This window comes from Mus caroli, chromosome 19, assembly GCF_900094665.2.
Source record: "Mus caroli chromosome 19, CAROLI_EIJ_v1.1, whole genome shotgun sequence".
Lineage (NCBI taxonomy): Eukaryota > Metazoa > Chordata > Mammalia > Rodentia > Muridae > Mus > Mus caroli.
The window spans coordinates 36,998,551-37,011,623 of NC_034588.1; the positions used below are offsets into that span (position 1 = coordinate 36,998,551).

Sequence of the window (13,073 nt, forward strand, 5' to 3'; positions counted from 1 at the left end):
TGGGACTTGGTCAGGAAGCTTGACCTCTTGGTGAGAATGTTCCTTCATCTGACCACAGCATCTAATTCAAGGTTGGCGAATGCAGCTGCAAACTGCAGGTAAAACACCCAGTACAGTGCATGCTCTGGAGTCATGCCTTCCTCCTCAGCATGAAAAAGAAGAGTTAGAAAGGAAAAATGGATGTTCCTTCAAATGTTGTTTGTGCCTTTCCCCCCACCTTCCAACTCTTTCTTCCACACCCATCTCTTTGCCTCAGCTCTGACAGTATTCACATCTAACCAGTACTCTTTGTTTTGGAGAGGAAAACAAATAAACTATAAACAAAAAGAAAACAGAACAAAATAATAACTTGAACTTTTCTTGAATTAAAAAATTAATTTAAAAAATTTTTTGCTACAACCCAACATCATTTGGAAGGGGTGTGGCAGCTTTGCAGTATACCAGGAAGCCCTAAATGAGGAGTGCTGACTAAGCATCAGGGCACAGCTGGAAAATTTATAAAACGTTGGCCTTAGGAGGATAAAAGCATCCTGAAGAGGCTTGTGTAGATACTATGTTGGGAATTGGATTCCAAAACGAAGTCCACAAAAAGGATGCAGGATGTTCATCTTTGTGAAAAGGAAACATCTCTGGCTAGTTCTTTCTCAAAGCTTCTCCTTGATGTGTTCTGAGTCCCCCTTTGGGTGCCACTGTGTTAGCGGGTGGGTCCTGAAACAGCCCCACTGTTAAGCAAAGATTCACTACTCTGAGAAAGGTGAATACAGACATCCTGAGGCTGATATCCTTCCTCAGGCACCTCGGGACCAGAAACTTGGCTTTTAGGCACTGTGGCACCTGACCTCTTTCTATATAAAGGCCCTGTACACTTAACTAGGCAGCAGCTTGGTCTGACCCACTTCTTCAATGGAGAAAACCAGGAACTAGTCTCCAGGAAAGTGGTTTCACCAGCGAAATCCTTCAGGCCACACTCTCAGCTCCCACAAGGTCCACATACCTAGGTCTAGTGTTAGAGGACTGGGCACTAACAGTACAAGATCCTTTCAGATTTGTATAACCTTTTATTGTTGCAATGCAACATCATCATCTGCCAACTCCAGGTTCCAGAACCATACATCAAGCCCTTGCCCCAACATCCAACAGTCTCTAATGGCTTATGGTCCTCAATAGGACACACTCATAGCGATCTCTCCTTAGCTAAGCATGCACTACCAACCACGGGACATAGACTTGTTAAGAAGGCAGCAGGGCATGATGGGAACATGAGGCAGGCACTGCTCTCTGGCATTAGCAGTACTGATAAATGATGACAGTCCCACGGACCTCTGGCCTTCTTACTTCTTCTATCTGACTGGTTACCCAAAAAGGGGGGAACACTTTTAAAATGAATTCTAAAAATATGTATCACCCAAAGTCACAATTTAAAGGAAAATATTCTCTTTGTTATTCTCTCTCTGGTTCAAATATGAGGATGGTGGATATCATACTTTTGAGTATGGATTTCTGCTACGCTGTACAAAACACCTCACTGGTTTTACCATGCCTGGTCTCTTTGCAAAGTGGGCAGTTTTTGTCTCATCTTATCAATGATGAAAACAGAGGGTGAGAGACATTGATAAACTGGCCATAGTTACAGAGATATGAGTGGTAGACTTTCTAAATCTAAAGTCCACAAACACACACACACAAACACACACACACACACACACACACACACACACACACACACACGGCCATCTCTTGTTGCAAGCTAAGGGAATGGAGTAAAATCGAACCACGTCGGACTCGTGGCTGTGTTCTACAAATCTGGCCTGGCTATTTGTTTTGTGTTGGAAGAAATGGGAAACATGGTTGAGGAGCCTGGAGAGATTGTTTCCCATCACTCATGAAAGGAAGCACTCCTTCTTATCCCCAGACATGGTGCCTCCTGTCAGCAGGACAATGGAGTGTGGCTGGCCACATTACCTTCAGTTGCCAAAGAAAATGAATGGTCTGTTTTAATCCACAATTAGCTATAGAGCTATCAAGTCCTTCTGGAACCTGTCTGTGGAAACATTTCCCAAACTGTATTCCACAGAAAACAGAAAGGTTTCCTGGTCATCTAAATTTGGGCTACAAAAGCTGATCAGTCTTTGACTCTGAGTTCCATAGTCATGAACATGCCAACAACGGTCCATCTCCTCCAGTGGGAGAGGGGCCTAAAGATATCAGGAGCTGGATCTCTGGCTCATTTCTATAACACTTGTTCTTTGGTTTTGTTTTTTAAGGACATCTTGCAGGATGAACACTCTGAGGAACACACTTAGAGACATGTTAGTATCCCATGAGCTACAAAAAAAAAACAGGCCAAGTTCTATTCCTAGAGTCTGGTTCTGATTCCTTCTACTAAAGGTTGGGTCAGATCATTCTGTAACCTAGCCAAGTAAAAAGAGGCCATATTCAGGTAGAAAGAGGGTGGGACAGTGCGTCAGAGCCAGCTTCGGATGTCAAGGTGCTGGGTTTGAATCCTGACTCTATCAACCTCTTAGGTGGACTAAGTTCTTTCATACTCATTTCCTAAGTTTTGGAAGTGAAAATCACACACACAGCCCTGACTCATCAGAGTTGAGTGGGTTAATACATGTGATGTAATGGTGCTGGCATATAGCATCGACTGTTTGGTATTTGTATTTCTATCTTGGTGAAGCAACAGTTGTCTATCCCAACTCTCCACCCTGAGCAAACAGATTTCCAAAGAGGCAGCGAAGAAGACAAGCATGGCTGGCAGCACTTACTTCAGGGTCTGAGCTTTAAAGTCAAATTTGGCTCGAGCAGGTCTCATCTAAACACAAGAAATAACGTGGAGTTAAAACTCATGATTGTCAATGAAAAGGTCACATTTTCACAAGATTCTATAGAAAGCGAAGCAGAAAGATCTACTCTACCCAGTTCAATTTAGTTTAAAAAAATCCAGGCAAGACTGCAGCACCTGACCCCATCAGCATGATAGATGGTGTTTAGTCAGCTGTGTCATGCATGAAAATTCCCCTTCAAGAATGCCACTTGTAGGTAAGAGATGGTTTGAAAAGCCCTTTAGGCAAGCTGATCATGGCTACTGTCAGCCAGAAGTCTTCAGACACGCCTTACCTATCATCTTACTCCCTGTGGGGCATCTTCTGTTTACCTGGTGTAAGTTAGGAACTGAAAGCATAACAGAGTCTAGTTCACCTTTCATATCATCTTGCATTCTGTACGTCCCTACGGTTTGTGACATCATTGAAAAAGCTAGGGTAAACCCTGAGTCTATCTCTACTGAAACTCCATCCTGGCTGTGGCGGCTCCTACACACCCCTGCCTGCAAAGCCAGGCTCAGCCGTCTTCACATTCTCATTAAGTCTGTCAGTAACTCACGCCCAAGTCTGTTCGTCCTCAGTCCAAAACCCTGTTGCTCTGGGTCTGACCTCTGCTTCCCACAGACACAAAGCTTCCTTTGACTTTACCTTCTCCTCAGTCTAATCTACCGTCACCCAAGGAGCACAAATGACATTCCACAAATTCTTCCACACTTCATGGTTTTGCTTTGAAGTTGGCTTCAGCTCTCAATTGTCTCTAGTAGGTCAAATCTCTCCCCCTAACCTGGGTGGAGGTTTGTGGTCATATCCCCAGTCACACCTAAATGTCTATTTCTATCACCTCCCCTGTCCCAACTAAGTACATTTATGTGCTAATCTCAGCCTGGAATTTGTTCAGCTCCAACTCTGGCAAAAACTTCACCTTTATCAACTTGCACCTCTTTCTTCTTTGCTCTTAAAAGCAGTTATTTTAACCGGCTTTGTTTTTAAAGGGGCCCATGAAATTTTTAAAAATCACATGCACAAGCTATTTCTATCAATGTACCTCTGACCTCTTCAGCTGCAACAGCATAAAGGAAATGAATGGTAGGTCCTCTACCAGATTAGAAGACAAGGGCAGAGTGGGAAGGGAAAATGGAGCCGAGGTGAGAAAAGGCTCCCAAAAGCATCACCACATGATTCTACTTGTTTAGTCATCTGCCCTACATTTCTTGGCTTGGGCTTCACGGGGACCTTCTAGGGTTCACACTGCACCACAGGAGTTACTGGTGTTTTGTTCTGTTTTAAGTTTCTGTTTTTACTGGATCCCAGGCTGGCCTTGAGCTTTGGATCCTTCTCCCAAGCTTCGAGCTCACAGGTGTGTGCTGGGACTGGCTCTCCATACGAACTTTTCATCCTGTATTCATGCTGCAGTTCCCATCTATCTCTATACATACAGGTTAGGGGGCAACTCAATAGCCACCTTATAACCTTATGATATTATCGAGGTAATATCATAGCATCCTAACGCCTATGTTTATGGCATACTTTCTTTTTTTTTTTTTTAAGATTTATTCATTATTATATCTAAGTACACTGTAACTGTCTTCAGATGCACCAGAAGAGGGCGTCAGATCTCATTACGGATGGTTGTGAGCCACCATGTGGTTGCTGGGATTTGAACCAGGACCTTTGGAAGAGCAGTCAGATGGCTCTTAACCACTGAGCCATCTCTCCAGCCCTATGGCATACTTTCTAAAGGTTGTAGGCAAACACGAGCAGAACAGATGTGAGAGCAAGGAGAAATAATAACGTTCACAATAGAAAACCCGAAGACCAAAACTATAAGGAAAAAAAAAAAACTCACAGAAATCACAACAGAAAAATGTGTGGGGAGAGAGATGGATTACCCAGTCATCCAGCTATATGGCGATGTAAACATTATAAATTTATACCACAGCAGCAAATATTCCTTCTTTGAATTAACTTTGAACTCCTGGTCCTCCTAACTCTACATCCCAGGCACTGGGATTCAGGTTGTACACCTCACCTGGCTGACATAGAACTGTGTATGAAGGTGGTTTTATACTGGCAGCTACCCCAAAAACACAAACTGAGTTGTCTCTGCTCTCCACAGGGAGAGTGTTACACAGAATTAGTGGCTGCTGACTCTTGCTGGGAGTGAAATGCATCCACACACCACAGTGTACCCACACTTGCTGGTCTCATTGGCCCAGTTCTGTCAGTCAGCTAAAGGACAGGGATTCTTCCTGTGGGCCTTAAAACATCACAGCGTGAAACTGATGGACTTGCAAATTCTTAGACCTCATCCCAGGTCAAAGCATCACAGGTGGCACAGGGAAATGATGCGGGAGTCTACATTTTTATGTCTTTAGGGGTTTGGGAAACGCCATTGTGGAGAAAAGGCAGGTCCGGTAAGAAGAGCGTGCCTGCCTTGCCGCAGCTACTCCCGCTGAGCAGCACCGACAGGCCCATGTATCCCTGAGGCAGGTCTGCAGGCTGCCATCTTCTTCCTCACACACAGGCAGACCTTTGGATGGGGATAGTGAGCAGCAGTGTCTTCAGAGCAAGCAGATGAGGTTTCCCTCAGAGTGCTCTTATACTCTCCATGGGTCTACCCACGCTGCAGAGGTCAGAGTTTCACAGTCCTGTGAAATACGCTAGCACCACTGAGCAACCAGCACTGTGCTTTCAACAGCAGTGCCACTAAGTCAGTGCTATAAAACATCACTCGGGAACTCTAATAATAAAAGCTTCATTAACCATCTCTTTACAGAAGACTCTTGGGGTTGTCCAGACCAGAGCTTCTGAGACACATGGCCAAAGGGACACGCTTTCTAAGCAGACCACAATGCAACACGGTATCACAGTCAAATGCAGGATGGAGAAGACTGGACTCATGAGGCAGCCAATGCTCTAAGCATGCAGTACGCGTGTGCGCCAGCAGATCCCAGTCCCACAGCCAGGCATGCTTAACATAGAGAGCACAGGACATAGTGGGGCTCATGTCTATTCACCAGCCACAAAAGAGCCAAAGCAAGGCTAAGAAAGCCAGGATGACAGGTGCTGTTTGGAGAACTAAATTGGCCTACAGAGGGCAATGCCAAAGAAAGGCAAATATTGCTTTGGGTCAAGCAGCAGTTGGCGGTGACCAAAACAGACCTCTAACCCAGATTTCCTTTTGGCCGTATCATCTATATTGAGGAGGTCCCCAAAGCGCTCATTAGTGATAAACTGATGATGAGTCGGGATGACACCTGTGTGGCGGCGAGCTGCAATATCGGCCTCTTCTTGCTCGCGCTTAAGTCGTCTCTGGTCCGCTAAAAGTTTCTGCCATGAAATTGCATAAAACAGGCAGTGAATCATCTGGTCCAGCTTAATGGAAAATGGCCACATAAGCAACTAAGGAAGAAGGTATCGGTGAACAAGGAAGAGACATTAAAGATCACTGTCAAAGGGACTTATGGACACAACTTCTACGTCCCTATGGTAACCATCCACTGTGTACTTTGTAAGAGGGAGAGAACACTGTCCAGAAGAAAATTGGGACACTGGGATATGGGATATGGGATTCTACATGACCCCTCTGTCTGGCTGACTACCCCTGGGCTCAGTCCAAAGCCTGGGCCTTCTGGTAACAAGGGTACAGCTTAGACACTGTGATCATGTTTGATTGGTAGCTGGCATTCATAATGTGTTTCTAAGACAGGATGGGGCATGCTGTTTCCCCTGACTACACCAGGCCTTTCAGACTATGGGCCTTGACGCTCTGGAAATTAGGTCATGTTTTGGCTTCTTTTTCAGTTACACTGCCATGTTCTCTACACAGCTGAGCTGCCCCTATTAGAGAATGAGGCACCCTTTCCCCCAGGACAGCCAATTCTTCCCCCTGGGCGTAAGTTTCAGGAGGCCTCAGGATATACAGCAAAGGCTCTTCATGTGCCTGACAGAGGGTCTTGTTTCTGTCCCTCTGACTTGCTTCTATATTAGGGAAATGAAGCTGAGTTTCAGGGAATGATACAGAATACAGTAGAGACAATAACAGCATCTAGGGTGAGAAGAAATGGATACCCCTATTAAGGAAATTAAAGGGTTGGTTGAGGAGGAGTATGGGACCAGTTAGAAAATCGGAAATGGGGAATTTGATCCAAACACTCTGTATATTTGCACGAAATTTCCAAACAATAAGTAAGAAATATGTTTTAAAAGGAAAATAACCATCCATTTCTATTCAAGCTTTTTTCTATTAGTCCATGTTGCTTTTCACCAAATTCCATTCACAGCCTACTCCAATGGCCCAATAGAAAAGCATTTTCTTATTTCACTGCAATTTTCATTCCTGGGATTAATACTCCTTGAGAGAAGGCATTTATTAGAACTGGTCTTTCTTAACATGCTCAGCTAAACATAAGTCTTCTTCCAGCAGACAATTAAATGACTCATGTGACACTCAGCTCTAAAGAATAATGGCTCAGGTTTCCTCCGGGGTCTACAAAACAACAACTCAACAAATGGCTATGGGCCTTCCAGCACTCAGAAAACTGTAATAAAGAGTAAGCAAGACCAAAGTGCTTTGCAAAGCACAGTGCCACAGAAAAAGTGCTGTCCCGGGAAGGTGGAGTCTTAGTTTTTAGCCAAGCACTTTTGGGAGGTGTCCCTGTTCGAGCCATACCCTTGTTGAATAAAACAGGGGTTTGGCTTGGTGACCACGAAAGGCCCTTCAAGGACAGATGGGATCTCCTTTTCTGAAAGGCTATTATCATCAGCGTCAACAGTAATAATGGGTTGACATAAATTCCCTCCTGTACTGTTTTTTCAGCAGTGGGGATGGATTCCTGCCTGAGGCCCTGTTCAAAAGCACTGCTGCTCTGGCTGACAGACAGTTCATCATCCATGGAACAGATATCAAATGGAAAAGGCTTAAACCTGGTACCAGATCTGTGCTTTAGCCACATAAGCCCGTATCCATGAGGAAAGAGAAACCATTTCAAGCTCTCAGCATCACCAAGGATGCAAGCTTCTCTCGATGAAGTATGCAGTGTTCAATGGTTACTAAAACAACCTCTTAGTAAGACTCACCCAGCAAACCTTCCCGACTGAATACCAGCGTTTCATTACTAAAATGGCATTTTATCTTTCCTCTCATGGCATGTGGACTTGGTCTCTCTGACAAAACTCATACAGAAAAGTCTGGAAGGAGATCTGCTCCTGAGTCTTGACAGACACTCATTATTTGAGAGTTTTGGATTTGATATTTGAAACAATTCTGGACTTCAAACACCTCCCCTGGCTTACCATGCCTGGAGGGCAAGGAGAGGCATGTTTGTGTTCTACCATCGACAGCAATGATTGTAATTAGAGCCCTCAAAGTCAGCCTTGCCTTAAATCCTTAAGGAAACTCCACCTAAACTCTGGAACCACTCAAGCTAGACCAACAGAGAGGACATGTGAAGAGTTGTCACGTTTGAACATCCTCTCCCACTGCCAACAGTTCAAAGTATCCTTGCATCTTGTAACAAAGGACAGGAAAGTGGACAACTGAACTTATCTAATCTATGGGAATCCCCTTTCCTGGGAATATGCAGCCAGAGCATGTGCACCGGGATGCTCTATCTATCACAGCAGATGGGAAGATTCTGCCCACTTAGCCAATATACAGGATAACCTTTTCCTATATTCCAGAACGGTCTCCATTCAGGCCCTGAAAAGCATCCCACATAGAGACATTTCAGCAGCTCCAAGAAAATGCCCAGGCTCTGAAGTGCCTATGTGAAAATGCCCAGGCTCTTAAGTGCTTGTGTGGCGCCTGCCAGCACTAACGTGAGCATCCCCCTTCTAAGTTAAAGCTGGCAGAATCACAAGCAACTTCTTCTCATTGTTTATAAACTGTAGAGTGGCCAGGGCTGTCACCTTCCACTCTTTCCACTGCAATCCTCTCCAGTGTCAAGTATGCTCCCTTTGATAGGCTGGAGGGAGGTGGCACCTATAACCCAGTGGCTGTATGGAAATTAGTCAGTCCTGCTTTCTGGGAAAGCTTCTGGTCCCTGCACCCCACCACTCTTCTGAAAAGTGTCCAAAAAGTTCAGTTCCTTCATTTTTTTTTCCTCCCTGAACAAGAACAAGGAGGCTCAGTAGGGAGACTCACCTCTTTATCATCGTGCCGTCTCCGAATAAACTCTTCTGTGGACTCCAAGTAATCAGCTGGTATAAAATGTCTTGGTGACTCTGAATCTTCAAAAACAACACAGCAGAGTTAAAACGAGCCATGGCTTAGTAGGAAGCCAGTTTGTTTGTTTTCTATTATTAAGGTCAAATTTATAAACAATGCTGATAAATAGTGACAAATTCTGAAGGGAAAACCCCCCAAGCCCCCGCCCTACCTGCTTTTTTTGGATTTACTTGCAAACTGGTTTAATACAAAGACAACTCACCAGAAAGCCAAAGGTGAGCAAAGAAAGGGACATTCTTTTAAGTGTCCCCACAAAGAGGTACGCAGGCTGTAACAGGGACAGACCATACACTCACATACACACGGGGCCACGGAGAGAGGCTGCCTCTCAAAAAACCACAGGGAGGCTGGGAATTGATGTGAACAGGGGTTTGCGAGTTCAAATGAACCCAGTTCTTGGATATGAGCTAAACGGCCAATTTTTCTTTCGAAACGGTTTGGTTGGTTAGTCTAAATGAAGGGGTGGGTGGGGGTTGTTTTTTAAAGAAGTGCAGCCACTACAAGCCATGGTTAATTGCCAAGCAAAACAAACAGAAGCAAAAGACAAAGCAGAAGGATGAGCACCAGAAGCACACAGAGAGAGGGACAGAGCAAGCCAAGTGGAGACGGGGAGGTGAGACTGGTCAAACACACAAAATGCCACCTCCATGGGCCGCTGCCAGTTCACTTTGTGGGTTGTTGTTCCTGTCCAAGCCATGGTCTGAGTAGGGCACAGGGTTCCCGTTATTAATGGCCCTTGTGCAATCCTCCAGGCCTGCGGGTCTGTCCAGAGGGGGTTCTGAGTTGTGGCTAAGCCTTGCCATGGTATGTCGGGAAGACAGGCGAGTAGGGACCAGGGGTTTCCCCGCAAAGTGGGGCTGGTCCTGAGGGTCTTGGCAGGGAAGGTCTGCTTTCTGGCCAGCAGGGGACTCTGAGGAGTCACTGGGGGGAGGCTGTCTGGGGTGCTGTTGGAGGGGCTTTTTCAATCGAAAAGGGAGGGGGCTCATCAGGTGGATGTTTCTGAGGAGACTGTTCTTGTCCCCCCTGGAATCCGAGCGCCAGTCTGGCTGCCTGGAAGACTGCTGCTCATGCTTGCGGATAGTGGTGAACCGGGTGTATGAAGCTGGGCAGGTGCCCTTGCACTTGTTGAGGCGATGTTTGGGGAAGTCTCCATGAACACTGCCCCCGCTGCCCTCCCTGCTGTCGTTAGAAACATTTGAGCAGTGGTCTAGCTCATCTGAGCAGATGGAAAGAGGCTCAGAGGGCACAAGGCTCCGGAAGCTCAGGACGTGGTCCGCCATATTGCTACACGTGGGTGACGCATAGACCCCTCCGGAGTCCATCCCGTCCATCTCTCTGGGACGGAGCTTGGTAGACTCGAGGAGGGATTCCGCTGAACGAGCTGAGGTCAGGCCGCTTCTAGAGAGCACAGGGGTCGGGGACTTGCTCAGCCGGCCAGAGAAGTCCAGGGACGGCATGGACCGGGACCGCTGAATGAGCTGCTCAAAGGCCGTGATTCGGGAGGACACGGTGTGCTTGGGGATATGCTCTGAGCCCTCTTGGCTAGCGCCCAGCTCACCCCTGGCTAACGTCAGGCTGCTCCTTTCAAAGTGGGAGGCAAGATCTCGCACACTTGAGGAGGAGATGGAGCCCAGGGAGAGGCCAGCTCGGTTGATCTGGTGCATGTCCCGGTAGAACATGGAGAAATGCAGTCCAGCCTTTCTGGAGAGAGGGCAGGGCCTCCTGGAGCTGGTGCCGTACTCCTGCAGGCTCATGGTACTACTGGACTTGCTATCGTAATCCCGCCGGGAGCGCATGAGCAGGTTCTCGATGCTCCCCCCAACCCGGAGTGGGAGGCCTCTTTTGGAATCATTCAAAGACACACAGAGGTTCTCACAGCTCTGAGCCTTCTCTGAGGGTAACAGGACCCTCTTCTGTTCCTGCAAAAGAGCGCTGGGAGCAGAGAGCCTGGGTTTGAATTTAGAAGGAAGGATCTCCGAAATGCAGGCTTTCGCAGCCGACAGGGGTTTCTTGTGCTTACACCCAGGGCCTAAAGCATTGCTAGTGTGAAACGTTCGGCTATGAACTGATGATGAAGAAATCATGTGAGCATTCCCGCCTTTACGATCCACTGGTAAGCATGCAGAATAAAATAAACACACCCATTAGGTTAAAGCTGAAAGCTGCTTTTAAGAGGGGGGGGGGTAAAAAAAAAGAGAGGTAACATGCTCACTTATCATAAGGGCTTTAAAAAGTCTCCAGTTGATGTCTAGAAGCAAAATAATTGGTGCTGCAAAGCAGGTGCAAAAAAATGCAACGAAAGAAATGGCCACCCTGCCAGTTAAGAAAGGCCGAAGCTCAGCGAACTTCTAGGAAAGGGATATTAGAACAACAAAGAGAGAGAGAGAGATGTTTTTAGAGAGAGCAAGGTTGTGGGTAGGGACCATTAAGACCAGAAAGAAAAATGGCCGGCAAGAAAACAGGTGATGGGGCACAAGGCGGCTCCAAAGCCTGGACATGGATAGGCAGAGCTCTGTCCCTGTGGCTGGAGGTCCACCCGCTGCCAACACTCAGGTAACAGGCATGGAGGAGACATGCCTGCAGTCTTCAGCTTGTCAGTTACCTTTAGTGGAAGCTGAGCTGGAAGGTCGCTTGAGCCCACTGAGGCCCTGAAGAGGGATGTCACCACCTTCCAAGACACTCTTATAAATCTGCCTCTCATTCTCCAAGCTAGCGAGACCCCCGGGGGTCCCATCTGATTCTCTCTTCACTGCATGGAAGTTGGAAGAATAGATACTATGGAGAAGGTAATTTTAAAAAGAGAAAAGGGGAGGGAGAGAAAGGTAAGAGTTAGCTTGTTTAACATTCTTTTTTAAAACCTGTTTGTCACCAGCTGGGGAGAAGAAAACTGCTTTTGGGTTTCCCGGTAAAGCCCTGAACCTGTGGGTTCACAACTCCTTTGAGGTTCAAGTGACCCTTTCATAGGGGCCATGTAAGACCACTGGAAAACACAGTTTTTTTTTTTTTTTTTACATTACAGTTCATAACAGTAGCAAAATTAGAGTTATGAAGAAGCAACAAAAATAATTTTATGATTAGAGGTTATCATAAATGAGGAACTATATTAAAGTGTCACAGCACTAGGAGAAGGGTTAAGAACCACTAATTTAGACAGATTTCTGCGGACAGGCAGGCCACCATGCCTGAGTTCATAGAAACATGATCCAAGCAAGAAAACTCCCATACTACAATGAGTGCATTTGTCCTTTAAAAAATGAGTGAGAGCCTGTGACTCCAGTACCTGGGAAGCTGAGGCAAAAGGAACGTAAGTTTGAGGCCACCCTGAGCTACACGGTAAGAGCCTATCTTTAAAAACAAACAAGCAAGCAAAAACAAAAACAAACAAACAAACGAAAAAACACTATAGATAGGATAATGGGGAGCCCAGTGGCTCCATACAAGATGGTACATCTAGGGACAAGGATGCAAGACAGAGTTCCCAGTGTGGCCGGCCAGTTAAAATGCATGACCTAGATTAGGTTTTTCTGGATTACACTGTGGGAGAACTTTGGCTGACAGAAACATCAAAATCACCAGTAGAAAAAGAACAGCCCCAGCTACCTGTGGCCTCCAGGAAAATCAGCAAGTGAGAAAATCAGAACTTGGAACTCTATGTGCCCTGGCCACAGGCATCGCTTTGTTTTGAGCCTTTGGCTTGGGTGATCTTGCTGCCTCATCCTCCTCAGTAGCTAGGACAAGTGGCACACACCACAATGCCCAGCATTCACTTCCTTCAAAGCTGCTGTCAGAGCCTGATAGCATGTATCATCTGCATACACTGCTGTCACAGCCTGACAGTATGTATCATCTGCATACACTGCTGTCAGAGCCTGACAGTATGTATCATATCCATATACACTGCTGTCAGAGCCTGACAGTATATATCATCTGCATACACTGCTGTCAGAGCCTGACAGTATGCATCATCAGTATACACTGCTGTCAGAGCCTGACAGTATGTATCATATCCATATACA

The 13,073-nt window shown here is 46.1% G+C and overlaps 1 protein-coding gene across 19 annotated transcripts in view; it reads right to left on the minus strand.

Annotated features, from left to right (window-relative positions):
- Sorbs1 (sorbin and SH3 domain containing 1) overlaps nt 1–13,073 on the minus strand; it is a 226,148-nt gene that overhangs the window by 23,620 nt on the left and 189,455 nt on the right. For 13 of the 19 annotated variants that reach the window (XM_029472826.1, XM_029472833.1, XM_029472830.1 and 10 more), the window contains 4 exons: nt 11,660–11,832; nt 8,974–9,059; nt 5,991–6,158; nt 2,772–2,818 (listed from right to left, as the gene is read on the minus strand). In XM_029472826.1, coding sequence (XP_029328686.1) covers nt 2,772–2,818; nt 5,991–6,158; nt 8,974–9,059; nt 11,660–11,832 — 474 coding nt within the window. Of the gene's footprint in view, nt 1–2,771; nt 2,819–5,990; nt 6,159–8,973; nt 9,060–9,700; nt 11,612–11,659; nt 11,833–13,073 lie in introns of those variants that run through there. The other 6 variants (XM_021151941.2, XM_021151940.2, XM_029472838.1 and 3 more) reach the window with 2 other exon arrangements.